The 26,991-nt window shown below is 46.8% G+C and overlaps 1 protein-coding gene across 1 annotated transcript in view; it reads right to left on the bottom strand.

Moving 5' to 3' along the window:
• PDGFRA (platelet derived growth factor receptor alpha) overlaps positions 1-18,507 on the bottom strand; it is a 36,572-nt gene extending 18,065 nt beyond the window's left edge. The window contains exons 1-9 of the mRNA XM_061370397.1: positions 18,379-18,507; positions 9,979-10,039; positions 8,297-8,611; positions 4,960-5,223; positions 3,921-4,051; positions 2,340-2,511; positions 2,048-2,237; positions 1,429-1,544; positions 827-953 (exon numbers count right to left, since the gene is read on the bottom strand). Coding sequence (XP_061226381.1) covers positions 827-953; positions 1,429-1,544; positions 2,048-2,237; positions 2,340-2,511; positions 3,921-4,051; positions 4,960-5,223; positions 8,297-8,611; positions 9,979-10,027 — 1,364 coding nt within the window. The 5' untranslated portion in view covers positions 10,028-10,039; positions 18,379-18,507. The remainder of the gene's footprint in view (positions 1-826; positions 954-1,428; positions 1,545-2,047; positions 2,238-2,339; positions 2,512-3,920; positions 4,052-4,959; positions 5,224-8,296; positions 8,612-9,978; positions 10,040-18,378) is intronic.
• Between the last annotated feature and the right edge of the window lie 8,484 nt (positions 18,508-26,991).

Raw genomic sequence — 26,991 nt, 5'->3', positions numbered from 1 at the left:
CGGTTTAGGCACATGTTGGTGCCATTATGTATCCCATAGAGTTATAGTACTGGATCCTTAATGCTGTATGAGACTCCCTGGGGCAGGGCTAGGAGCACAACTGTCCCACCAGGCAATAAAAGATTTTATCACAATGAGTGCAGGACACAGCTGGGAGGTGTCCGGAGTTCCTAGCCTTTTTCCATGCATGGTCTCCCTCTCCCTGGTGGGTAACGTCCCAGGTAAAAAGCAGCCTCCCAGTAGCCACTGAAAGAAACAAGCCTAGAACTAGCAAGAATTGGAGCAATTACTCCACATGTTTTAAATACTTTGAAGGTGAAGATTATAATTAAGAAAGAGATAATTACAAGTGAAAAAAAAATAGAAGCACGCAAGAGTGTTGATGAGGCAGACTGAGCTATCTGTGAAATGATAAGAACTTCCTGAAGGGAGTGATAGCTGATACCAGAAAATAAAGGGTTAACACCTCAACGCTGAATAAAGCATACCTACTTTACAACTCTAACGAGTTGTGGAGTCAATCTGCGTATCATAGCTATATCTAAAAATCCTGACTCAGACTGGGACTGTGAAATCTGCTGAGTTCCCTTCTTGAACACAAAGCTTATATGAGAGAAAACTCCTGAATTAATGCATTGTGTCTTCTCCTACAGGGAGCAATAGAAGGGCACTGACAACTTCTCTTGAAATGTAAACAGCATAGGAAAAAAATAGCTAGAGCTTACCGGTGCTTGATGAGGAAAGCACAGTACTGTAACTGTAATGTTACGCTAATCGAGGACACCACAAGTCATATTTTAGATAAGAAAGCACCTGCTCCCCTTACTTTTTAATGTCCTTGCAAACCAGCCATTCCACATCAGGAAGCGGGGTCCCCTCTGCCAAGCACCTCACCGTCTGCCCACCCGCAGAGCCATGGTGATCATCCACGAGGTCTAAGATCAGGGCTGGAACTGGGAAGGAGTCAGGAATTTGTTAGAATATTTGTCATGGTCTAAAAAAAAAAAAAAACAGCCTGAAATTTCAAATAAAGCAGAACAGCTTAGGAGCAGCTAGAGTCCCAGACTCATCCAGGAGGTCCATATCTCCTGTAGGACAGAGTGCGTCCTAGCCTAGAGCCATGGAAAGGAAGTGCTGCGGTTATGCCACGTCTTCATGTCATACTAAATGAGCTATCATCCCCACTGTCAGCTGGAATAACTTAGGCATGAGGATAAAGTTTCTTTTTGGCTCAAGGCCAGTGCAGAAGTGAAAGCCAGGATCGGGGTAGGAGAGCTCCAGTGCCTCAGCACCATATGCACACTTCCAAACACCCCTTCTTAGTTCACACTTTCTTATCTCCATACTCTAGGCAATCCAGTGTGTAAGTAGATCAAGTCTTCGCTCTGTGCTATAAATTCTGATGGGCAAGGGTCTGGGGGTCCTTACCTTGTATCAGCAAGGAGAAGGTATATCTTTTAATCTCATCTTCATTTTCAGCAACCAAAGTATAGTATCCACTGTCTTCTTCCTTGGCCCGGATCAATTTTAATATACTCTGAAATCTGCAGAAACAAAAGTTTTTGTTTGTATTTTTAAATCAGGCACAAGAAAAAAATCACTTTAATGCAATATGTAATCTGGGTATGTAAAGATTATAATGTAGTGACATTTAGCATTTCCACCATGCCTTTAACTAAAGTCCCTACTCAAGCAGTAAATAACTACCAACATGCAATTGAGAAATAAGTGGGCAGTTATTTATGCAGGGATCTGACCAAACCTCTGATATTACTGGAAATAGCTAGTAATTATTGGTGTGGAGACATGTTGGAGGAACTGAAAAGGCTTAGTACTCAAAAACGAAGATATCTATGGTTTGGAGAGGTTGATGTTATGAAAGCAGAGGCAGATTAGGCATCACCTGTTTGAGTAGAAAACAAAGACATTATCCGAGGAAGAAGAAACAAACTGAGATGGAAAAAAAAAAAGAAGGGGCAGTGCCCAGGTTTCTGGGGAAGAAACTCCAGTCAACATAGAAAAGTAAGAGTTAGAAGATTATTTTTACCTTGTTTCCTGGACTCTGTTGGAGCTAGTAACAATCTCAGTGAGATTTTCAATCAGAGTCACATTATCCTTCAACCAGTACATTTTTGGTGGTGGGTATGCCTGCACATCAACAACAAAATTTTTGACTTCATGTAGATTGACAGCTTCCAGAGGGCTAAACTGGGGGTCCAGATGAACAAAGCCTTTGTCTGCAAATGAAAAAGCCTTGTGTAAAACAACACTACAGCATTTATCAAAAATGGTGTTTTCTGATATGTTAATAATTTTTGGACATTAAAATCAGACTGTACCATGAACTGTAATGACTACTTTCTTATTTTCCTTAACCTCCTTGGTTGCATGCCGAGCAGTGCATTCATAATCCCCTGTGTCTTTCACTGATGCCTCAGGAATGGTCAAGGTGTAAACCAGCTTCTGCGATGGGACTTTGATATCATCAAGTTTTATCAGACCTTTTTCTTTCTGTAGTTCGGAGAAGGGAAAAAAATTACCTAAGTAAATGAGCTTAAAGGACACCATTGAGGATCTATGATGATATGAGTGAGAGCAATGATCTACATACACCCTGTATGGCAGAAGCTTGTTTACTCTGTCAGAGATGTATTTTTCAACCACAGGCACAAAAGGTGCACTATAAAAATACATCTTTTTGTGGGCAGGCACAGAAGGGTGAGGAGGTTGAGAGCTCGTGTTTTGTTCACTCAAAACTAATTCTATTTGAATTTGCATGAGCAGCTTGAAGGAGCATTTTACTGTTTATGCACTACCTTCTCCTCAAACATAAAATCCACTTGGCTTTTCACTGGTCAGTTCCCATGAAGTCAGGTGAATTTTTATTCCCCCCAAACAAACAAAAAGTAATCAGTGCTTGATCCTATGTTCTGCCTGCTCTGAAAACAAGAATAATTTATTGGCAGGGAGAAGACTCCTGCAAGTAAAAGGATGGTGAAAATTGTTGAACATGTCATCATGAGAGGCTGGAACAAAAAATACACCAGGGCTAGTTTTGAAAGGTGGCACATAGCAGAGATTATGATGTGTAACATAGAAAACAGAACAAAACCTTCTCAAATAATTTTTCCTCTTTGTCTCTTAACCTACTTAAATGGCAGCTGGGGTTTGGGGTCACAACTAGGTACACTTCAACTGTCACATTCCTTCAGTAACAAGACTTTTTACATGGATACTCTGAAATTCTCCATTGACGAGAACTAACCAAGTTTCACTGAATAAGAATTCTCAGAGCCGAAGCACATTAAACCAGTTGGAAAATTTCCAAAAGTTTTAAGGTTTTCTTGCTAGACAGTTCTCATTAGTGAGTAATTACACTGACTGTAAGAGTAATTCTAATTTACACCTGCGTAATGAGGAACAATTAAGACTATGGACTTTATTCCTCATCGTTTCTTATTAAGCCCAAGAACCAGGTTTTAAGAGAGCCATTTTAGAGGGCCAGACCTTCAGCAGCAGAACTCTACGCAGATGTCCCACATTCCTAGACCTTTCTATTTCCACATTTATTTTTTGAATCAGCACAAGACCTGAGAGACAGCATTCCTTCTTCAGAGGATGGACTCCTGGTTATACCTCACCATCCTCTCATGGTTTGCATACTTGCTAACAACAAATTCTAACTTTTGGGACTGAATTTCTTTTGTGGTAACCTAAAAGCAGAGTAAATTCTATTGTTTTCTCTCCTCAGCTGTTCTCATTCAAAGAAAATAAGAACATTTTACAACCCCACCTTCTTCCCCAATAAGTAACTATAAACATTCAAAGAAAAAGAAGTAGATTAGGTAGATAGATGGATAGATAGATAGATGATAGACAGATAGATAGATAGATAGATAGATAGATAGAGATATATTTACCACTTTCCCAGGATAATTCCACTGTAAATTAACCACCTCATTGTCAAAGACCACACAAGTTACCACGATGGTCTCTCCTGTTTTGTAGACAGTTTTAAGCGCTTCAATTTCAACCGGCAGCTGTGAAGTAGCTAGAAGAAGAGGAGAGCAGATTTAGTTTTATAAAGTATGTGGTTTTCACATGGTGCAATTTCAGGGGTGAGAGCTCCATTTCACTTCCCCTACTGGCGAATTACCTGGAAAACTCAGTGAAAGTGCTGCTTATTTATACTCATTTAAACAATTTGTGCTTAAAGCATGAAATGTACAGGCATTGAGTTCAATCCCACAAAGAAAGGATCCATGCATAAAATTTCAATTAGAAGTTCCTAACTCAAATTCCCCTGTGAAAAGTCATTCAGTATAAAAACAATTTCCCATTTTGCAAATGAGTGACTGCCTTGCTGGCCAATAAAAACCTTGTTTTCAAAATACTTGAATCACACTGGTTTTCAGACTGCCCGAAGTCACCGTTTCACAGTATGTGAGAGATTGGAAGGGACCTCAAAAGATCATCTAGTCCAATCCCCCTGCCGGAGCAGGAACACCTAGATAAGGTTACACAGGAACGTGTCCAGGCGGGTTTTGAATGTCTCCAGAGAAGGACACTCCACAACCTCCCTGGGCAGCCTGTTCCAGTGTTCTGTCACCCTCACTGAGAAGAAGTTTCTTCTCAAGTCCTATGATTTGAAGCCCCTGGACTTTCAAATTTCAGCAAAAAAGATGAAAATACATACATTACAGGAGACTTTTCTTATAACCATTTAGGAGAGGAGATAAAGTTAAGGACAGTTTATTCTCATCAAAATTGTACGTAACCTCTAAGCAAATTAGCAGCCAACTGGGAATGCTGCTGGAGGAGCAAGGAGCTCATCACTGGGGAAATATTCAATATAACTCTATGATGCTGATGTTAATATGGCTCTTACAGTGTGAGGAAAGAACTGGGCTGAACATTATTACTTCTTTTTTTTTTTTTTTAAAGAACAAAAATAAATACCTCTTAAAATATAGATGAGGAACTCATCAGACTTGAACTCCACACCTTTAACTGTTGTTTTGCATGTATATGAGCCTGCAGGGAAATTCCCTATGAAGCCTTGTTTGCTGTCATAGAAAGCATAGACAGCCTTGTCTAAACTGTTAATTAAAGTCACTTCAGCATTTGGGGCACTTGTCCGACAAGGGATAACGGTGGGATCACCTTCTTCTACTAGGATGAACTGGTCTTCTGGTATAGAAGGGACAAAAGGCATGTCTGGGTCTGTAAAAAAACAAGAGGTAATTTTACACTGTTTTGTTTGTAGTGTCCATGTACAAGAATTGAGTATCAATGACCACTTACAGATCAGAATTGAAAATAATACAATTCATTAGCCCACTTTTTCAGAGATAAGTGTAGGGCACGGTGATTGCATGCAGTATCTCATTTTTGTTCTTTGATATGACATGTAGAGAGACATTTGACCTAAGCACAAAACAGGAAAGGGCTTGGGCTCCGTTGTGACAATTCAGGATGCAGAATGAAAAATAGAAAAGAACTCTCCCCCACAAAATGCTAAATATTATTAATCCCCTCAGACCTGGTTCTGATGTGTTCTGACGTATCCTCACAATAAAGGCAAAAGGATTTCAAGTGGCAGAAAAAAGCAAGAAAACCACTTTTAAGTATGAAAACATTCATGCAATTGCTGGGGACTAATGTAAAAATGAATTCACTTTATCATAGATAACTCTACCAAGATATACATGCAGCAAAGATTTCAGGGAAAAATTCAGACATGAACATGTTATTTTTACAACATAGTATTTTGCACTTAGGTGCAACATCTACTGCACACACAAAAAAGTCATTAAAGATCCTGCAACTTATTGGCACAAATCACTCATCTTCTTCAGTTAAGGGTTTGGGGTTTTTTTCCCTTTAGTAATAGTAGGTGTCTCCTAACCAATATGCAATTGGGGGAAAAAAATAAAATTAAGGAAAAAATCCAAACACTTTCCACGTCAAAAAGTAGAAATCAACTTCATGTTGTTTATGCTGAACACCATTAAAGCTACATCTCATCAAGAATAGATTAAAGTACTTATCTTCACTCATTTTTAACATGTCCAACACCACAGTTATGAAACATAGTTAATTATGGTTACAGCATGTGGTTTTCAAAACATGGTTTTCAAAACATGGTATTCAACCAAAAAAAAAAAGCAAACAAACACCTGGTAGTTTTACTTCTTTTAAAGTCAACAAAAATACATGCCAACTTTCCTACCCAGCCAATCTAACATCCGAGTTAAAAACATAATTGGGCAACATAGCCAACTTCGAAAGCATACCCCTCAAATCGTCTCCATTTGGCCATTCAGAATAAACAAATAATCCCTGCTAGCCTGGAGCTTCTGTGCAAAGCTTTATAATAAAATTTAATAAATAGCAATTCAAATCCCTCCAACAATAGACTTTCTGCTGCACTGGCAGGCTCTTTGTAGCAATATTCCAAACACAGTGTTCTGTCCCAAAGATGCTGCCAACTCCATGTATTCGTTTTCCCACTGTAATTTAAAACAGAAACAGGATTCACCTAGTTTGATCTTCTGTGTGCTGTTAGTGAAAATAGGATATTGTGTGAAGTCTCAATGTAATTCTCCTTGGCTAAAGTGGGTTGCTGCCACCCATTGCCCTCCTAATTCATTGCAGGAAAAACAATTGCAAAGATGAAGTTTATAGTGGAAACAGAAACATTCTCTATAATTTGAAGAAAAGGATATGTTTCTGCCTTTATGACAGCTTGATAGTTAACGAGTGGAAAAAATTACAGGGTGTCTCTGCCCTGCAAATCTGGTAGGCTGATGTCTAGAGGCTTTTGAAAACCAAACCAAAATGCCCTCTAGAATAAATCTTCCATCTCTTGCCTTTATATTCCTTCACTGAGAGAATTACAAGACTGATTAACACCAATAACATCTTCTGGTGATTTGGTTAGCACTGTTTGGAAATTCAGATACATGTGCCAAGGCCTGCAGCCTCTACTGAAACTTCTTGCTTCAAGAATGAATTCAAATGCTTTTACATTTCTTGTGGGAAATGGAGAAGTAGTCTTGGAAGAATCACTGTCCTTGAATCACATATTGTAAACTGCAAAAACTTTATGCCACTGCAAAATAGCCTTTAAAACAAGTTCTGTTATTGCTTCCTGACTTTTTCCTCTCCCACAGTTTTCGTTGTAGTTGCAGACATCATCTCCTTCACAACATACTGCTATTTTGTAGGATGAATTTGAATGTCTTCTTCTCTCTTTTATTTCCTGTTCAAAATATTTACTGCAAATCTACTGGCTCGATCTTCATGGCCTTGCAGTTGTGCCACTCACCCCCTGAACCCCAGCTGTGTTGAGAAAGGGTTTTACAAAGGCAGTTGGTTGTGACTCAGCCTATGGTGCTCATCTCAGCTACGACAATTCATTCCAGGGATAGCAGGGAATGCCTTCAAACAGATTTCCAGTTAGAACAAGGAGGTTGGAAAGCACAGCTTGGGATAAGAGCTTCCAAAAAGACGGGATGGCATTTCTTCCAGGTCCAAAAGATTTTCCACCACTAAAGAGAAAGGCAGCACAGGGCCTGGGAAGGCTGTGTTTGCTTTGAAAATTAGAGGGCACTGCATGGTAGCACCATGTTTTTAATGTTGCATCAGACTGATCAGCAATAACAACACTTCTTGTTTCTCCCTCCCTTGTGTTTCTCCCTCCCTTGTGATAGCCACCCCCAAGACATCTCATTTGCTTTACACTTCCCAGGCCCTGTGTACACATGAGCTTTTCAGTCTCAGTTCACACAACTGGTTCTAAGCATTCAGGTTTAGAGCAAGATGTGGTTTTCCTTATCTGGCAACTGCTTTAGTGTCAGATATGGCACTGGTTTGGTCAGTACACGTCTCAAAACATCCACCCAAGTCACCTCTGAAAGGACTGACATTGACATTAATCTCCATGTAGAGGCCAGACAAACCTGAAGGCTGGACATGCTCCCACAGCTGAGCTGACCTGGATACCAGTGTCTACTACCCAGCCCCTGGCTGGCAAAAGACCTCAGCTCTTAAGTGTGAATTCATCCCTCTTCTTCAGAACTAAAACTGTTACCAAACAAGTGAAAACCAACAAAAAAAAAAAAGGAACAAGTCCATAGATTCATGGAGACTGGTTTTGATTTACATGTTAGGGTCCTAGCGTCATTTATTTCCTTTGACAGCTAATTGCCACCAGCACTAGGTCTCTTTTAGGCATCCATGTTCACCTCTCTCATCCAAACCTTGGGGTACAGCTGTGACATACTCCACTTACCAGGTACATAGATGTAGATGTCCTTCCCTTCCACTTCCCCGTCCTCCACTTGAGTGTGGTTATAATAGCAAACATACAAGCCTGTATGAGCAGCCGAGGCATTTCCTACTTCAAGCACCGTCACAAAGAGGCCACTGTTGTTTTCTTCATGTCTAATGTCTATCTTGTGGCTTCCCTCAGTCACTGGGTACTGCCAGCTCACTTCACTGTCTCCAGAGCATTTGAGTGTGAAATTGGAATTCAATTGTACCACCATTTCATTCCTATTGGGAACAATAGTCGGCAGAGGAAGCTGGCAAAATGTTAGGAACGGTCCTGCAAAAAGACATGAATAAATAACATATGAACACACAGAATAGTCCCAGCACAGGGATGTGAAACAAAGCAGAGCAGAACCAGGACAGCTGTTTTTCTGACCGTTTCAGACATGCTGAAGGAAATTTGCCCTTGTTAAAAGCTTGAGCTTTGCTCAATGGATGGCAAAAGGCTTCCCTTTTGAAATGCTAAGTGTTTGCTTGCTGACTTCTGTTTGTCAAATCAAGAGGTGTAAGACAGAGGTGAAGTTAGAGATGGCTTGTAATCCACACCTCATCTTCCCAGCCCCAGATGTGGGCAGGGCTCTGCTGCAGACCAGTGATCCCACACCCTGGCTGCTGGGCCACCAGCGTCTTACGGCTCCTTACAGCAGTGGTCAGAGTAAGCTCACAACTGAAAGTTAAAAAGCCTAGACCAACACCAGCATTTTACATCTGGCTTCTATTTCTGCAAAGGGCCAGAGCAGGGGCTTATGCCAAAAATTTGTGCATCGGGTCTACCTCTAGCCAAAATGTGCAGTTTATAGCCAAATAAAACTGTAATTCACTGAACTAGATGTTGTAGGCAGCACTAGCTTTCAGAGGTGATCTCCAGTTACAGGCTCAGATTTGCAAGCCTGTGTAATTTGTATGTGGGCTGGTGTGGGTCCAACTCCCAGAAGGAAAATCAGAGGATCCACACCCTAAAAAAAAATAGGGAGTTCACCCAAGAATGAGATTTGTTGCTTCAGTCTGTCAAATGGTCTGAACAAAACGGAGAGGGTAGTCCACAATAAACAACCACTTAGACCCACTGTGTGAAAGTGGGCTCTGTGCAATAAACCAGCAGCAGGAATCCAGACTGTCTTTGAAACCAGTTTCTTGCTCCTGCACGTTATCTCAGTCTCCAGGCCCTTTCTATATTTGGCTCCCTGTGGCAAACCCTGCACTTCCCTCCCAGCACCATTCACTCGGCAGATGTTGGGAAGCTCGGCAGATGTTGGGAGCCTCCTCAGGCAGCCCCAGTGAGTGTGGTTAGGTGGTGCAGCGTAGGAGGATGTGGGGAGCCCACACAGGCAGCCTTGCCTGCACCACGCTGCTGGAGAAACCCCAGTGGGGCAGGGTTGGTGCAGCTGGAGGAAGACAGGCCCACTTTCCCTACAGGAGGGAGGTTAGAGTAGCTGTCAGGGTGCCATAGTGCCTGGCATGGGCTAGCAGAAGTACTGCTTTCTCAGTAGGTCTTGTCTTAGCCTACTGAAGGGGAAGACAAAAAATCGACTCTGTAGCCACCTGGACACTATTTGGTGCTTGTTATTGTGGGCACAATGAAAGCAAGCTTAAATCTGAGTTTATGAAGGAATAGGGGTTTAGAGGACTGAGGAGCATTACCTGTGAGAAAACATCCCAGGATCAGGAGCATCCGTGGGTAAGTACCCATAGCTACCAACAACTGAAACAGAAAGGAGAAGGCAAGAGAGAGGCAGTTAACAAATTGACTATGGTACAAGAGTTTGCAGGACCCCTCTTCCACAGTGCCCAGCATTCTGCATGGTGCAGCAGATAGAAACAGCCCAAGGACCCTTTCTCACACCCACAGCCTGTTGAGACTCATGTCACCACCTCCCATGAGGTATGTGCAGCCACAGAGGCATCACCAGCATGAGGAATGCACCTAAAGCACCATAACCCCTTCTGTCCACTGGCAGTGTCAGAAGCCAAGCCCTGGTGCACCCCTCTTCCAAACAGCCTGTAGGCAGCTCTGATGTCCACTGCAGTGTCCAGGACTGAGCCCACAGAAAGACCCCTGTACAGAGGCAGTACCCTACAGGAACCAGTGAGGATGCAATGGCTTTACATACAGTGGGTTCTGACCTTTTAGCTGCAAGCAGCTTTTATGGGAGAAAAAGCATATTTTAAAGCTACTTTCATTACAAATAGTACAATCCTGAGTGATATTTTTGTTTTACCATTGTACATATGTATATATATAGCTTACTGAGCACAATGCACTACAATAGTGTTTATTGCTTATTTAGCAAGAATTCATTTGATTGAGAGACATGCTATTTAAAACATATGACAATTTTTTTCTAATGGAATAAATCCATGACAGACTATAGGCCAGCACTGCCATTCACAGAGCATCTCTTCTCCCTAACAGTGCTGAGACTCATAGATCACACTAGATAATTTCAGCTTCCAAACACCTAATCCTAAATCATCAGTCTTGAAGAGGCAACAATGGCAATAAGCATCTATATAGTTTTTGTGCCACCTAACAACATTTCTACTGAAAACCCTAGTGCAGCCTGCTAGATAATTTTCAAAGGAGAAGCTCCCACAGCACCTGCTCCCACTGAAATCAATGGATGTTTTGTTGGTGACTTTAATAGTAACTGAATCTGGCCCAAAGCCAATATAGATTGGAAAAAGACTGCACGGAAGAGACCCTAATCTGAAACACAAGACTGAGGAGTAAAATAAAGGATGATGTGCCAAGACAGGGACCTCTTTTCAAAGGTTCTGGAGAGTTTCTATTCACCCTCTGGGATTCAGCTCCTGACTCTAGGATAGGAAAGCACGTAGGTGCATCTAGATATTACGACTATGCCAGTGACATATGAGAAACAAATGCTTACAACATGCCGAGGAGTGTTTCTGAACTAGTCCTGCTTTCCTCCTGCAACGTGTGGAGCAGACAGTGGACCTTTGCAAAGCAAAACGTATTTGATACTCAAATCAAACACAAAGGTCATAGAAACAGGATTAGAAGATTTACAAACTACCAGCCTCAAAAACACATACAAACAACTTCAGAAATTCATCTGACAACATTCTAGCAGAGACAAGGCATTTTGCCTGATTCTTTAATTTGCAATAATTACTATGTTTTTATGTATCTGTCTCTCATTGATAACAGACTCTCAAATATCAAAGCAGTCCCTCAGCCTCCTTGCTCATTTTTATCACATTTATTTCCTGCATTTCTTTCTGATAAAGTAACCCACTGTAAATCTTTAACAACTTGCTATGGTTTGCTTTATTGATCTGACTCCTATCCTCCTAAGGTCTGCAGGACAATCCTACCCCACTGTCTGCCAAGTATCCTTCTGCCCTTTGTCTCTGAAAGCCAGATCTCTCCCCTTTTTTTGTGTTGTTTTTCCAGACTATTCAGAACAAGTGATGCAGCACAGACAGACTAAAAACAAAGCCAGTTCCTATCTTGTAGACCAGTATGCAGAAAGTCTGCTGAAGTGGACCTGCACTGTTGCAGAGCTCTGTGTAAGTGAGGACTGAAGCTCGCTTCAGTCTGATACCAGTGTAAGTATAGATGATGGCATTTCCAAAGTGCTACTTTGAATTTGCTGTCTTGGGTGGGCTGCCATAGAAATCAATAAGAGCTGGGTGCCTCAGTCATAGAATGGTTTGTGTTGGAAAGAACCCTAAGATCCTCCAGTTCCAAACCCCCTGCCATGGGCAGAGACACCTCACACTAAACCATATCACCCAAGGCTCTGTCCAGCCTGGCCTTGAACACCGCCACAGATGGAGCATTCACCGTGTCTTTGGGCAAGCAGTTCCACCATCCTCACAGTAAAGAGCGTCTTCCTTATATCTAACCTAAACTTCCCCTGTTTAAGTTTAAACCCATTACCCCTTGTCCTGTCACTACAGTCCCTAATGAAGAGTCCCTCTCCAGCATCCTTGTAGGCCCCCTTCAGATACTGGAAGGCTGCTATGAGGTCTCCACGCAGCCTTCTCTTCTCCAGGCTGAACAGTCCCAACTTTCTCAGCCTATCTTCATATGGGAGGTGCTCCAGTCCCCTGATCATCCTTATGGCCCTCCTCTGGACTTGTTCCAACAGTTCCATGTCCTTTTTATGCTGAAGACACCAGAACTGTACACAACACTCCAGGTGAGGTCTCATGAGAGCAGAGTAGAGGGGCAGGATCACCTCCTTCAACCTGCTGGTCCCGCTCCTTTTGATGCAGCCCAGGATACGGTTGGCTTTCTGGGCTGCAAGCGCACACTGAAGCCGCCTCATGTTCATTTTCTCATCGACCAGCACCCCCAAATCCTTCTCCGCAGGGCTGCTCCGAATCTCTTCTCTGCCCAACCTGCAGCTGTGTCTGGGATTGCACCAACCCAGGTGTAGGACCTTGCACTTGGCATGGTTAAACTTCATGAGGTTGGCATCAGCCCACCTCACAAGCGTGTCAAGGTCCCTCTGGTCCCTCCTTCCCTCCAGCGTATCAACCGAACCACACAGCTTGGTGTCATCAGCAAACTTGCTGAGGGCGCACTCAATCCCACTGTCCATGTCAGCAACAAAGATGTTAAACAAAACCGGTCCCAACACCAATGCCTGAGGGACACCACTCGTTACTTGTCTCCTGTTAGACATTGACCACAACTCTCTGCATGCGGCCATCCGGCCAACTCTTTATCCACCAGATGGTCCATCCACCAAATTGATGTCTCTCTAGTTTAGAGACAAGGACATTGTTTGGACTGTGTCAAACACTTTGCACTAGTCCAGGTAGGGGTGTTTTTGCCCCTACCCAAGAGTTCTGTAGCCCCATTATTGAAGACCATTAAACTGGTTAGGCAATTTGAAACTTGCAGTTTCAAAACACAAGAACTTAACTAAATTTGCTTTTTCCATCTGGCTATTTGTTCTGGTTTCACTGTTCTTTCACAACCCTGAGCTTTGATCTTTCCTTAATGACCTGTTAATCTCATCAAGCCCCAGAGCAACACTTCCTCACTGTGAAAGACAGAATAATATACTAAGGATTCACCATCATCCGTATTCAAAAAACTGTTTGAAATGGATTTAGTTACACCTGAATTAAACCTGCTGGAGTTCCATCACTAACATATCCTCACATGTCAGTGCTGGAATCAAGATTTAACACAGGTACGAGTCCGTACTTCTGGGCAAGACAGACTTTACTCTTTCCCACACCATCAAGCAGGCACACTTATCATGGCTTTATTTATGTATGATCACCTAATTTTTTGTATGCACTTACATGTCTTCTTTACCTTCATTATGGCAGAGCAGCCCTCTTTGTTCTACACAACCCAAATCTCAGCCCTGAATAAATACATCAAGTTGAGTTCCTAACAACACTCTATCAACCCATAAATTGGTGTAGCCTCACTGAAGCCAGCAGATCTATGCAAGCTGAAGAACATTATTAACAGCACATATACAGTGTATGATTGAGCCAAGCTGGATTCCTTGCATACCTTAAACACTGCTAGTTAAATAGAAACAGTCCTGTATAGAGAAAGCTAGATGATGCTATGAGGGTTTTGCCAAACTCTCTACAAGGAATGCTGATTGTCCAGGATAAAACAGTCATTGCATCAGCTGCTGGGTTTTGAAAGGATCTGTCTGAAATCCTGGTATCTTTCTTGGGCAGTTAAGTGATAAAAAAAACAGGCAAATAACATCTGAAGAACTGTTATCAGTGAGGAGTCAATCTCAAGCACTCACTGCCAAGCGCTGGCCTCCTACCATTGACCACACCACAGAAGACAAAATCAATACCCAGAAAGCCAATGGACATATAGGTTTAGGAACAAAAAATATATATTCCTGGGTGATTGTCCTACGTGATCTAGAGAGAAAGCACGGCGATGCACCAAGAAGAGTAAGCTGTATATATTCTTTTCATACTGCTGTAAATCAAACAAAGATCGCTTTCAAGACAGAAAACTATCCCACCTACCACCAGAATGGAGACTACCAAACTCATTCCCTGCCAGCTACCCAGCAGTTCATCCTCTTGGCCACAGGATGGCAATGTTGATCCACAGCAATGAACCAATGTTGCGCAGAAGGCAGCGCTACTCTCCAACGTATCAGATGGAATCCAAACTGGGTCTCCTGGATCAACTTAAATTCAAAATTTCTCATATTTTAAATTCATGCCAGTTCATCATTTTTTAAATAATAATAAAACCGAACTGGTCCCTATTATTCTATATTTACATAAGTGATAGGGCTGTGGTTAGATTGCAAATCTTGGCACGTAGTGATGTGATTATCCTTGTTATGAGAGGGCTGGATAATTTCAGTGGCGATTTTGTCAGAGTGGCAGCCTGTCCTTCTGGGAAGACTGATCTTTTCCAGGAAGAGCTAAGGCTAGCCCAAGAAAAGAGGTGAACATTCCCTCTTTGTGGTGTATGTCACCAGCTGAATGTAAGTGTTCAGACAGGACCTCATGAACACTTTTTGGTTCTCAGTTCCAAACCTACAAACTCAGTTCTCTGCAAAAGCAAGGCTGCCCTGCAGCACTAACAAATCAGTCAGAAGGTTTCCTCTCCCTCCTGGAGAAGGGCTCAAACAACAAAAGGAAATGTCTTGACGCTTAAGTACCCTCCTAAAGCGGGGTTTGTTCCACACCACTTTGCAATTATTTGCATCCAGCACAGGCTATAAGCAGTAAAATTACACACCAAGACCAAGGTTAGCCCAGTGCTGGGCTCTTGCATAGTGCTTCATGCTCTGCAGGGCACACATTGATGGCTGGTACCCAATGAGACTTTTAGTCAGCCCCATTCTTCAGCCTAACCGTCAAGGACAGACTCCACCACTCTAGGAGCTAATGTGGGAGGAAATTTGCAAAGCCTAAATTTTCTCACTTAGTCCAAAAAGGGTTTTCCAGGCTGTCTGAGAAAACAAACAGACTGGCACTTGCAAGGAATACATCTCGCTTAGGTTCTCAGGATCAAATCAAAGAGCACTTCAGATCCCAACTCAATGCTCAGAAGCATTGCATGAAAAAAAACAATCTACCTCTGTTGATTGCAAGAGCTTGGAAGCATAGCTGCTGCAAGCCTTTCCCTTGGGTGCCTGTGCAAAGCTTTATTGGCTTGAGAGAGATGAGTCAAGCAGGAGGGCAAGGCAAGAGGGAGAGAAAGGAGAGGAAGGATTGTTTCTCCACCAGAAGAAACAGCCTCTCAGAATTCATTCCTTGGTCTCTAAAATAAGCAAAGCAAACATCTTTTATCAACATTTTCAGAGTTCAGATGCAGAAATAGTGACATTATTGCCATAATAAGCTAAGGATGCAACTGAGGAGAGGATTGTCTAGGGTTATATATTTCACCCTCTTTTTTAGACCAACTGGTACTGCTCAAAGTAACCAGCAAGATCTGGAGTGTGCAAGGCTTTTTCTGCCTGTGTACATTGTCCTTGAAAACTAGCTTGATACTGTAGTACTGCTGAGAGGTATTTTATTAAAATATTTATTACTTCCTGCTTTCTTGAAACCTAATACCTATATATTGCCCTCACAGCTGCATGAAGATTTCCCATGCATCAACAAGCAAATAACAGTGAGGATGGCCTCAGTGCCCAGCGGCAGCCAGACTGGCACACCTCCTGCCCCTTGGTGCCTGGATAAGGGTACCACAACAAGGGGTGTCATTTTGAAGCAGCATGAGAGCGCCTGCAGGCTGGGAGAGCTGGTTTGCTTGTGGAATCCCAGTCCCACTGCTTTGTGCAGTCTCATTTTTCTGCAAACTTCCCCCCCCCTCCCCAGCTTTGAGGTTGGCTAAACTGCTGCTTAGCTGAGGGCCTTTCTAAAATGGTCTTTGTTAACTAGAAGCTAAACCCGAAGTCCCTTGCTGGGAGATATTTCCCTAGCGTTTCCAGATCCAGAGTTAAAAGTCGGACCGCCACAGTTCGGATTTTGATCAGCCGATGACAGAAGAACCTTTGATGCCTGTCTCCTTGCTTTGATCCTTTCTCTTGCCCCATCTAGAGATACAGAGTTAAGGCAGCCGAGCCGGGACCCCAACTGGGCTCTGCATCAGTCCCGGGAGGTGCCGAGAGCATAACAAGCCGCCTCCCTTTCCCGGTGCACCCCGTCGGGGAGACAGCGGGCAGCCTATAACCAGAGCGACCAGGGTGGGATGGGGATGGGGGGGTTACGTTTACACTCTCTAGCCCCCATCAGGCTGCAGGCGCTTGCCAAACCCGGTCTGTCTGCGGGGAGCCCTAGAGGCAGCCCCCGGGGAGCGGTTCCCCCTTGGTCCACGGCCCCGAGGCAGAGCCCGGGTGGCTGTAGCTGCTGCGAGCGAAAGGCTGCCCGGGACACCGAGCAAACCTGGCAGAGATGGCAACTCCTGGCCACCTCGCTGCTTGTCTGGGAAACAATAGGAAAGCCCTTGCCAAGGAGCGATACTTTTTTTCTTTTTTTCCCCCCCTTTTTTTTTTTTTAATGCGAAGTAGCCAGAAAACTGAAAAGCTGGGTAGGGGAGATGAAGAGGGGCAGAGCGAAGCCGTGTTTCCCTCCGGGGCTGGCTAACTCTGTTGGAGCTGCCACCCGAGGCTCCTTCTCCGGCTTTTTCCGTCGGGCGAGGCACGGACCCCTAAGGCGCGGGGTCTGGAGAGGGGCGGGAGTCTCGGCAGGGAACAAACGTTGTGCCCCTGCTGGGAGCTGCTGGACCAAGGAAGAGCGACGTGTCCGCAGCACTAAGGACGGGTCCGCCGGGCCCCATGAGGGATGGGGCGATGCCCTGTCCGCCCCGGGCGTGCAGACCTGGGCCCCGGAGGAGCGTCCGGGAGCTGGAACACTTGCAAGATATGGTCCGAAAATGCCGTCGAGGGGCGCTGGAAAGGTGTCCCTGGTGCGGGGGTACCAGGGCATCGCCCCGCCGGTGCCCCGCAGCCGCCTCCCACCGGGATGTGGACAAGCCACATCTCCGGCTGCTGCACCCCGGAGCTGCTGCTGCTGCTGCCTCGCTTGATCTGTCGCTGCTGGCTCCAGAAAAAGCTGTCCAAGTCCTGTTCTCTGGAACGGCTCCTGGGCTGCGGGATCCGCGTCCAAAAATGTTGAGCAATGCCGCGGACGGCCAAAAAGCCATTTCCTACTTGCTCCTAGGACTTTTCCAGGGGACCCCAGCCTGGCAGGGGCTGGCAAGTTTGCCGCGCTTGACAAAATCCAAACGGCGGCCGCAAAGCGTTTGCCCTCCCTGGAACAGGAGACAGTGGGGTCGGGCAGTTCGGCGGGGCTGTGGCAGGGCTGCCGTTTCGGTGGCGAGGAGAGGCTGTAAACTGGAAAGGCTCCAGGTATCCGTCCTGCCTAAACTCAGCATCTTCCCTTCCGCCGAGAAGTGTAAAAAAGACGGGGCGCGCAGGGATAGAGATCGGCTTGCCTTGAGGGGTTGAGTCCAGATCCCCACCTGGGATCTAGGGGCATTTTCGGCTCCCACCGGGTCAGAGGGAATGAAGTGGGAAGGGGGATGTGGGGAAGGCAAGGTGGTGAAAAACAAAGGGTGGGGGAAGGGACGGGGGCGAGCAATGGGGTGAAGGAAGCAAGGGATGCGGGAAGAAGGGGAGCCACTCACTCTGTCGGTGCGCATCCCGCCGGGTCCCCCTCGGGCAGGCACTACCGTTGCCCGCGGAGTCCCGGCGGGTCGCTCCCGCCCCCGCGGCGGGAATGCGGAGCGGTGGCCCCGCCGCTCCAATGTGTTTGTCATTAGTGCTGCCCGCGCTGCTTGCCGCCGCGCCCCGACGGCCCGCGCAGCACCCGCTCCCGACTCCCAGCTCCCCTCCGTCCCGCGGGAAGGAGCCCCCCGCCCTGCTCAGAACACAGAGAAAAAGGGGGGAAATGAAAGAAAAAGAATAAACACAAACCAAAAGAAACAGCAACAAGTAAATAAAGAGGGAAGGAATAAATGAGGAGGGGAAAAAAGCGGGAGAAAACGTGAAAGAAAGAAAGAAAGAAAGAAAGGAAAAGGTGGGGAAACTGCCCCTCACCTCTTACCTTCTCCTTTATAATCCTCAGCCCCAATCCCGCAGATTGTAAAATATCCAAAATATGTCCACGTCTTTTGTGACTTTCCCCGCTCAGGCGCGCTCTTTCCCTCCCGCTCGCCCTCCCTCCCGATCCGACTGTAATGGTCTCACAAACCACGTCCCGTAATTGATTCAATGTTATAGTCCATCCTTCCAAAACTAATCATTTGCTTTAAGTAAATAGCTGTCAGGAAATGAAGCCCCCCTCCGGCCCCTTCAGAATAAGAGCCGCCCTGGCTCTCCCGGCGCCCCCAGCCCGGCGGCCGGAGGCGGGCGCGCCGACGGGAGGCTCTTACGTAGGCAGGGGGGCCAGTCTCTGCCTCCAGATTTCACCAGCCTCGCAGGGGAGGGGGAGGCTGGCCATATGGCAGGGGCGAGGGGGAGGCAGGGGGGAGCGGGGGGGCTTGCTCTGCAGGGGAGAAAATACAAAATAATAATAAAAAATAGAACCAACCCCAAAAACTTCCATGAAAACTCCAAGTGCTCCCAATTTCATGAATGAGCCTTCCCTCCTCAGACGCTTCAGGGCTCGGTGTCCACGGGCACAGCGTGAGGTTATGGATGGGGAGTTTGATCTGGAAACGAATTTGCAGCTTCCTCGTGTCCTTTGTACAACACTGAGCTTGGGCTTGGGCTAGAGAACTGGATGGACGGCCGTGAGCCCGCCAGGAGCAGGAGGCACTGAGAGAGAGGGTGAGAGACGAATCACTAACACTTATGAATGAAAGACACAACGAAAGGTAATCTTCGCCAGGAGCCAACCCGCCCAAACCCCGCTGCTCCGACGGGACCGAGAAAGCTCTTCCCTTTCGTTCTACTTTTGCTTTGACCAGAGCAAAGAAACTTCTTGGATGTCCCATCCGGGACAGGGCGAGTACCGGCGATGCCTGAGGAAGCGAGGGCAGCGCACGTCCGAGTCCCTCCGATTTGAAAGCGCTCCAGACGGAGCTTTGATCCCCGCAGGGGAGCCAGCACCGGGTATCTCTGCTTTGCTGGCCCTCGCTATCAGCTGGCGATAAGGGGTGGCCGGAGCAGCTGTCCTGGCAGCCCTGCTGCTGCAGGCTCTGTGCGGAGAGGCGAGCGGGTCCGGCGGGGCGATGCGGCGGCTGTGGGAGAGGGGGCAGTGCAGCCCCAGGAAAGGAGCAGCAAGGGAGACCCTGCTCGCCTGCCTCCTGGGGAGGGCACCGGCCCGGGAGCTGCTCCCCGGCTGCTCCCGCTTCCTCCCCTCCCCAGTCTGGCACCCACCCCCCGCACCTCTTTTTTAAATTTTAGTATTAAACAAAAGTTTGTTCTGGAAGTCAAGCGCCAGGATCTGACGGGTTTTCTCTTTTCCTAAGAGGAAGAGAATTAAGCCTCTGAAGAGAAGATGCCCCGAAGGAAATGCGGGCATAAAGAACCTACTCCCCTGAACAGCGGGCCAGGCTGGGCTGGCCGGGTCCCGGCGGCGGCCCCGGTCCTTTGCGCACCCTCCGCTAGTGCATCCTCGGCTCGGGTGAGCGCTCAGCCCCGCTATTGCTTCCACATGTTCGTCCAGGAAATCATTGGAGTCAGATCTGTGAGCAGCCCCTGGTCGGAATGCTAACAGGATACCGTAATGCTTGTGAATAAACAACAGGCTCCCAGTGAATCAAAAGCATGGCAAAAAAAAAAGGGGGGGAGGGAAAAAACACAACCCAACCACCACCGCACACTGGAGCTCTCTACCTGGGGGGCGAGCTAGCCTACCCAGCCTGAACCCCCGAGTTTGTGGAGGGGGAAGCCCTGTCGCGACTTGGGTCGGAGCTGTGGGCTCCGGCAGATTGAAACCCCACCAAGACGTGCGGTTCAGACCAGCGGCAGCAACTGCCTGCGAGCTCCGAGAGGATCCTGCAGGGCTCGGGCCGTTATTTACCGGCGTGAACGTGTCTGGTTTAACGTGAGGGGCGGTGGAGGTGATTTCTGGCGAAGCACCGTCGGGTTGGGATGCAGTGCGGAGTTATTCTTGCCAAAAGAAAGGAGCAAAAGGGAAGGGGAGGAGGCGCCTTCTGGTTACAATTACCTGCCTCATTTGAATAATGCCTTTGTCGTGATCATTATCGAGAGGTCGTTAACGGCTTCCACGTGGGATCTCACAGGAGCCAGCGAAAACACAAAAATTACACACTGGGACACTGGCAAAGCTTCCTGCCCGGCTCTGCCCGGCCCGGCCAGGCCAGGCTGGCGTTGCGGGCACCGGGACGGCGGTGTTCCGAGGGCCAGGGAGTGGTGACACCTTTCCCGACGTGACTTCCCCGCGCTAAGGGCCGGGCGCCGGGGAGCCGCCGGCCAGATCTCCCTCCGCAGAGCCGGCGGTGCCTGTGGATTGGTCCCGCTCAGAGGAGGTGGTAGTTAAAATAAACCCTCCAGGACGGCTGCTGAGCCCTACCCCCCGCCCCGTGTGGCGCTGGGGGTCCTGTCCAGGGAGGCGCGGGGGGCTTGGGGTTAGCTAGAGGACAGGCTGGGGGTGGGGGGAGGTCTACCACTGCGGCCCCCTCTCCTCTCCTCCCGCCTTCCCCTCCCCCGAAGGGCTGGAGCACAAGGCATCCCACTAGCGCGTGTTTGCGCGGCAACAGATGGAAGCTGCACAGCTTAAGAAACACTGCAGCGCCCGGGATGGAGCTGCTCTCGCCTGTTAATGCTCCCGACCTGCTCCCCTAACCCCGCAACAGGGGTCCCTCCCCGGTCCCTCAGCGCCTGCGGGGTCCGGGCAGCAGGATCTGACGGGGAGGGTTTTTGCAGGGCTACTCACCCCGCTCCCGGACCCTTCCATCCCCCGGAGGAGCCCCAGTTTGCTGCTAGTAACGAGCCCTTTCCTGCAGCTCTCTCCCAGGGGTGACCCGGGCAGCTTTCTGCTGGCTCAGCCTATTCGGCAGCCTAATAGGTGGTTCATAAGGACCCCCGAGAGGCCTGCTGAGAGGTGGGGGCCTGTGAGAGGGGGTGCCCGGCTCTGGTCCTCGAGAAGCCCCGCTGTGGGGCCGCAGCCTTTTGTCTCAGTGAGAAAGCAGGTCTGCGTTTGATTAGATTGCCCACGTTGCAGCAGCGATGCACTGTGCGGGGGTCGGCTGCCGCCTGCTCACGCTTTCTACCTGCAAACCTGGAACTCCTCCTGCATGGTAAAGAGCAGCTGCAACCTGGAACAGATACCCCTCAAACCCCAGCTACAGAGAGAAAGCAGGGAGGCCTCTCGTCATGTGGTGCTATAATTCTGTGCTCCCATCTATTCCGGAGCGAGAGGAGCACGGTGGTGAGGCTTCCTGAGGCAATAGGGGAGTAAGTCAAGGGATCGCGAAGCCCCTCAGCCCATCAGAGATGTGCGCTGCCCGCAGGAGGGCCCTGTGTGCATCTGCAGTCCTACCAGATTTTTTTTCCTCTCCCTCTTTCCACAACACCAGATTCTCTCATTTTGTTTGTTCAACAGAATTTGGCTCTGAATAGCAGGGATCCCGTGTCAGCGGGAGAACAGGGAGCCAGACAAAAGAAATTAACGTTGCCCAGCCTGCCCTCACTAAGCTCTATTTTGATTCCCACATGTTTGGTTAAGGTAGTTTCCTATGCCCGTCGTTTTTCCTGCTGAGGCCGCTGCTGCCACGACGTCGAGCTGTTTTGCTTTCATTGTTGCGTTTGGCTCTTGACATTAAAAGATGCCAGAACAGCCGCGGAAGCCTTAGTTTTTGAAAAACAGGCTTTGTTTTCCCTTGTGCTCCAGCCTGGGCTTTTTGACTGGAGCAGAATAAACAGGCTGCTCTGGTCCAGAAGTAGTTAGGGGTGAGGTAAGGCAAGGGGATAACGGGTGGCTCCTTCCGGTAGCCCTTCACCGGCTCCTTAGGCGCTATGCCCCCGCCCCCAGCCCCCGGAGCGGAGATCCCGGGTGCGCCACGGCACCGACGGGGCGGGAAAGCCTCGGGGTGCCCCTTGCTGTGGACCGGGGTGCCAGGGCAGCGCGGCCGCCGCCCGCGACGCTAGAGGGCACCGGAGCCCGCGGGAGCGGCGAGTCTCGCCAGCCTTGGGTGTCAACGTGGTTAATTAATGCATCGACAGGGCCCGGGGAGAGTGGTGAAGCGGGGACCTCCTGCCGTCGCCGAGAATCCGAGGGCTCCAGGCTCCATCCCCGCAGGTCCAGCCCTCCCGGGCTGCCGTGGGCCGGGCTCAGCAGCTAGGGGGATGTGGCGTGCTGTAAGTAAAGCAAAGAGCGCGATTCCTCCCGTGCCACAAATGAGTTTTCCCTCTGAAATCAAAGGCCCTCCTCTGCTGATTCAGCCCAGGTTTGATTTCGGCTCATAACTCCCGAGACTATTATCTCTGCCTTTGTTCTTTCAAGCTGCAGCAATTAATGGATTACAGCAGGACAAAAACAGAGCCAGACCAGGCTGCTTCGATTCTGCATCTATTTACTTTTAGTACCAGCTTTGTCCCCTCAGGCTGCTGTGCTTGGGGATCCAGCTCTCAGTTCTGCACGGGGCAGCTGGCTGATGTGGAGCCCACCCTGGACATGAGGGGCATGGGCCATCCGTGATCTGTGTCAGTCTTACACATGTGCCTGGGCTGAGCGTGTTCAGCATACATCCCTCCCATGGGGGCAGAAGGGCCAAGGTAGGCTGATCATCGCAAAGTGCCAAGCTCAGGAGAGACCCAACATGTCTGCTCACTGACTACCCTGAATTCCTGAGCTCCACCACAACAGGTTTTCTGATGCTTGGTGATCAACAGCACATCCCTTCAGGATGATTTTCTACAGAATAACTGGAGCTGTGGCCAAGGGTTCTGAATCGTAATTGACTTTCTAGAAGGAAGATGGAAGATCTTCCTCCCTGGATGTTTCATGCTCCAAACTGCCATCACAAAAAAAAATAAAAATAAATAAATAAACCCACTATCCCTCTATTTCTGTGGCATAAAGAGATTATAAGTAGCCCAAGGTTAAAGAAGAGGGAAAGCCTTCAATGCCTCCTAAAAGCTTGCAGGATTGGGGTTTGTGTGGAGACATTGTAGGTTACATGTTTCACCCAATATTTCCAAAACAGGTCCAGCCCTAATCCACCACTAGGGATTCCAAGAACCAGCATCCATGTTGGCACAGTCAACAACAAGCTCCAGATCTGGAAAAAGGTTTAGTTGTTCCTCTTAATTACTGCAGTCAATCATTCATTTTACTTTTATTTACCAAGGTTGTCCTGGAGGTGCTTTGGCAGGAGGCGTAAATCACACTGTCATTCTCCTTGTGGCGCTGTGTGCTTCCTGTACGCAAACATGAGACTGAAGTTATTTCTGCAACCCTAATCTGTGATGAAAGGAATTGAGCAGGCACCAGTCACACCTAGAGCCATACCAAGAGTGCCAGTGCGTGAAGCCCACGTGTTCAGTTTTCTTTCTTTCGCTGGGAGACAGGAGGGACTGACACACTGAGAAGCCAAGGAAATCTGTTCCTCTCTTTTCTGTCGCTTCTACAAAAGACTGTTTGTGCTTTTCCTTTTGTCTGAGGTCACCAGGTTCCAGTCTGCACATCATCTAATTCTGCAGGGAGCCCTTTCTGTTTCAGTTATGTGTTTATTTGCCTTCTGCTGTTGACAGTCCTTTAGAGGACTCCGTTATACGCACTTCACTTGAGCAAGGAAGTTGAGAAATTGAGATAAGAGGAAAATGCAGATATAGGTCCCTTCCCTGCAGCCATGGATGTGAACCTACAGCTGAGACTTAGCTCAGACAGAGCAGCTCTGGCACAGCTCCAGAACAGGGCATACGGCAGCATGTAGATAGGTTTTGAACCTTGGAGTGCTGGCTGGTTTAGTCAGGTACCTTGTTTTTCGAGCTAAATTATATTTTGAGAAAGAGACTAATGTGGAAACTGAGCCAGATTCTGATTTGTGTAAATCTGGTGTAACTAACTTCAAGGGAAATATTCCAGATTCAATCTGGTATAATTAAGATTAAAAATTGGCTCTGGGAGTCTTTTCTTTGGCAGTAAAGTTAGAGAAGTACTGTGAAGAAAAATAATTAAAACCAGGACATTGTTTCAGTGCTCTTTTAAATAACATATGCTATAGGGGCTTTGAAGGCATTTGTTCTCCATGGCAGCAGTATTTTAAAACTTTCACTTTGGTTCCACTCAGCAAGTTAACCCTTGATAACCAACTGTGTTTAACATACGTTATGCACATAAACTTACCATTTTTCAGGACACTGTCCAAAGAACAAACAAAATATCCATTAAAATGGTACTACTTCTGCTGTGACAGTCACAAGCTTCCTCCTGCTGGGGAATTTCACTGTCCTAGCCACAACACAGTCATTGCCATGAACCTGGATTTATATCTTTCTAGTCAAGAATTTTTCATGGTGTAAATCTTGTTATCTGACTGCTAAACTCAACACGCTAAGAGGGAGCAATTTTCAAAAGGCAGTTGCTTAGTATACCTGGGAAGCAAGCTCTGAAAGGAGTCCCTAAAGAAATGCTGAAAAACTGAAGATCCATAAATTACTGCACATTTTTCTAGCTCCCATCAATCAGAGGGCAAGATGCCCTTTGATAGCTTCTGTGTCTGATTTCACTTTATTTGTTAGGCCCATGTCTCTGATAGAAACTATTTCACCATAATTCGATTGTAATTGGTAAGAAGATGTTGGCCAACTTTCCCAGGTTTGGCATTCAACCCCAACAAAATCACAAGGATGTTTGTCATTGTCTTGAGTGGTCCCAGACTTTCATCACAGGTTAAACAGATCTTTCTTTAGGATAGGGCAAAAAGGAGGGGAGAAACAGCTGTCTTTGATTCCTTGTGATGTATGGAGAATATACACTTGGAAAATGTGTTTTGCTCCTTTTAAGTGATGTAGGAGGAGTCAAAACTTGTTTCTTATTTCAAAAGTACAGGAAAATTAAACCTTGTCCGCCTTCTTTTTGCTGGAGGACTCATTGCTGAATTAGTGAAGAAAGACATCATGGTACAGCTGACTCTTTCACAGAGCAATCTTTTAAGCTGTTTGTCAGCAGGTTTGTAGAGTTAGGGGGCAGTGAGACACACACCATGCCCCAACCTCCTGCCTTGCTGAGCTTATCCACCATCCTTCCTCTGCCCTGTGCAGGTGCATCAAAGAGATTCAGGAAGCAAACAGGAGAGCCCACGCTTACAACACTTGAAGGACCTGTATTGCAAGAGCTTGGAAGGTGGGGCCCATTCTGATTTTACCCATTTGGGGTTCCTCTCAGAGAAAGGGAATCGTGGGATAATCGCTCACCTTCCTCGCCCTTATTCCCATCCATGTTTTGCTTCCTTTGTCCCACATTAACAGGCTAAGTGCTGAAGGAATACTGGCAAGGATACAAAACCCAGCCAAACCAGAACAGTGCTCTTTGCGGGCTCTCTTTGTCCATCAGTCAAGGACACCACAAGGAAGGAATAGAGTAGGAACAAGTCAGTTCATCCCTATTTTCTATTTTCATAATCAAATGGAATACAAATGTGCTCTCCTCATTGTCAAGAGAATACAGAATTACTTTTCCCTCTTTCTTTGTGATAGGAGAAAACATTTGTAGAGCCAAAGTAAATCCAAATCAATTCTTGCAATTCCTATCCATCACCAAACTTATGTTTTCTCTTCTCAGTTATTTTTCTCCCAATGTGTTTTACACTACACTAAGGAAAAGGTATTATTTAAATCCGTACCTCTATGAAATTTTATTGGGAAGCTTTCATTCAGAAAGCTGAAAACAGACTCTCTGGTGGTCTGGATGAACCTACGAAGCCTGCTCTGATTATTTTTTTACCAAAACAGAAGTAGGGTTTAGTCAACTCGACAAGAAGAAGGGTTTGAGGAAAAGCTTTACTACAGAAACCTCAGCAGCTGTACAGATGAGGGCTGATCAAAACAGTTCTTGGGTGTATAACCGTAGACTCTGCTGTTAACAGGGAAGTTGGAGACACACAGTTCTGCTTACAGGAGGTGAAAATTTATAGGTAGTTAGACAGTTTGAGTGTACAGAAACCATTGTAAATATCTGATGAGTCCAGCGCCTTTCTTTTCTCTGGGAGACAAATGGTCCCCAGCCCACTTAGCACCTGCCAATGCCTCTCCCACTGCCCTTTGCCCTGTGGGGCTGCTTGTTCTGATGGCTTCTGAAGCTCTCCCGCCTTCAAATTCCTTCTCCGTATGTTGGGTTTTTTCACTGCTGCCTATCCCAATATTGACTTAGGAGAGAAGGGGAGTTGAAAATAGCTAGCTCCTGTACTGTCTGCAGACCTTCTGCCTAGCTTTGCTTTAGGCTTGTGAATTGCAAACATTGGTTTAAACCATCATTAGCATCTGAATGGAGATAAGGGGGACAAGAGGACCTAGGGTAGGCAGTCACCTTGTGTAAACATCACCCCTCAATTATTCTGAAGAGTAGGAGAGAAGCAGGACCACAGCAGAGGATGTTTCACCCGATTTCCGCAGCGGGGATTATTTGGAATTAAGGATGCAACAAATTTGCTTTAAAAACAACAACAGCAAAAAAAAGTTGGATTTCTCAAAGGTCTAGTGGAGTTTGAGTGAAGAAAACTCATTAATTGGTAGCTTCATTTCCTTC

This window comes from Neopsephotus bourkii, unplaced genomic scaffold (genome assembly GCF_033783945.1).
Source record: "Neopsephotus bourkii isolate Nb327-2 ecotype Australia unplaced genomic scaffold, CSIRO-AGI_Nbou_v1 NB_168, whole genome shotgun sequence".
NCBI classification, from domain to species: Eukaryota; Metazoa; Chordata; class Aves; order Psittaciformes; family Psittacidae; genus Neopsephotus; species Neopsephotus bourkii.
The sequence above is the reverse complement of the archived record's forward strand: the minus strand, read 5'-3'. Positions and strand labels throughout refer to the sequence as shown.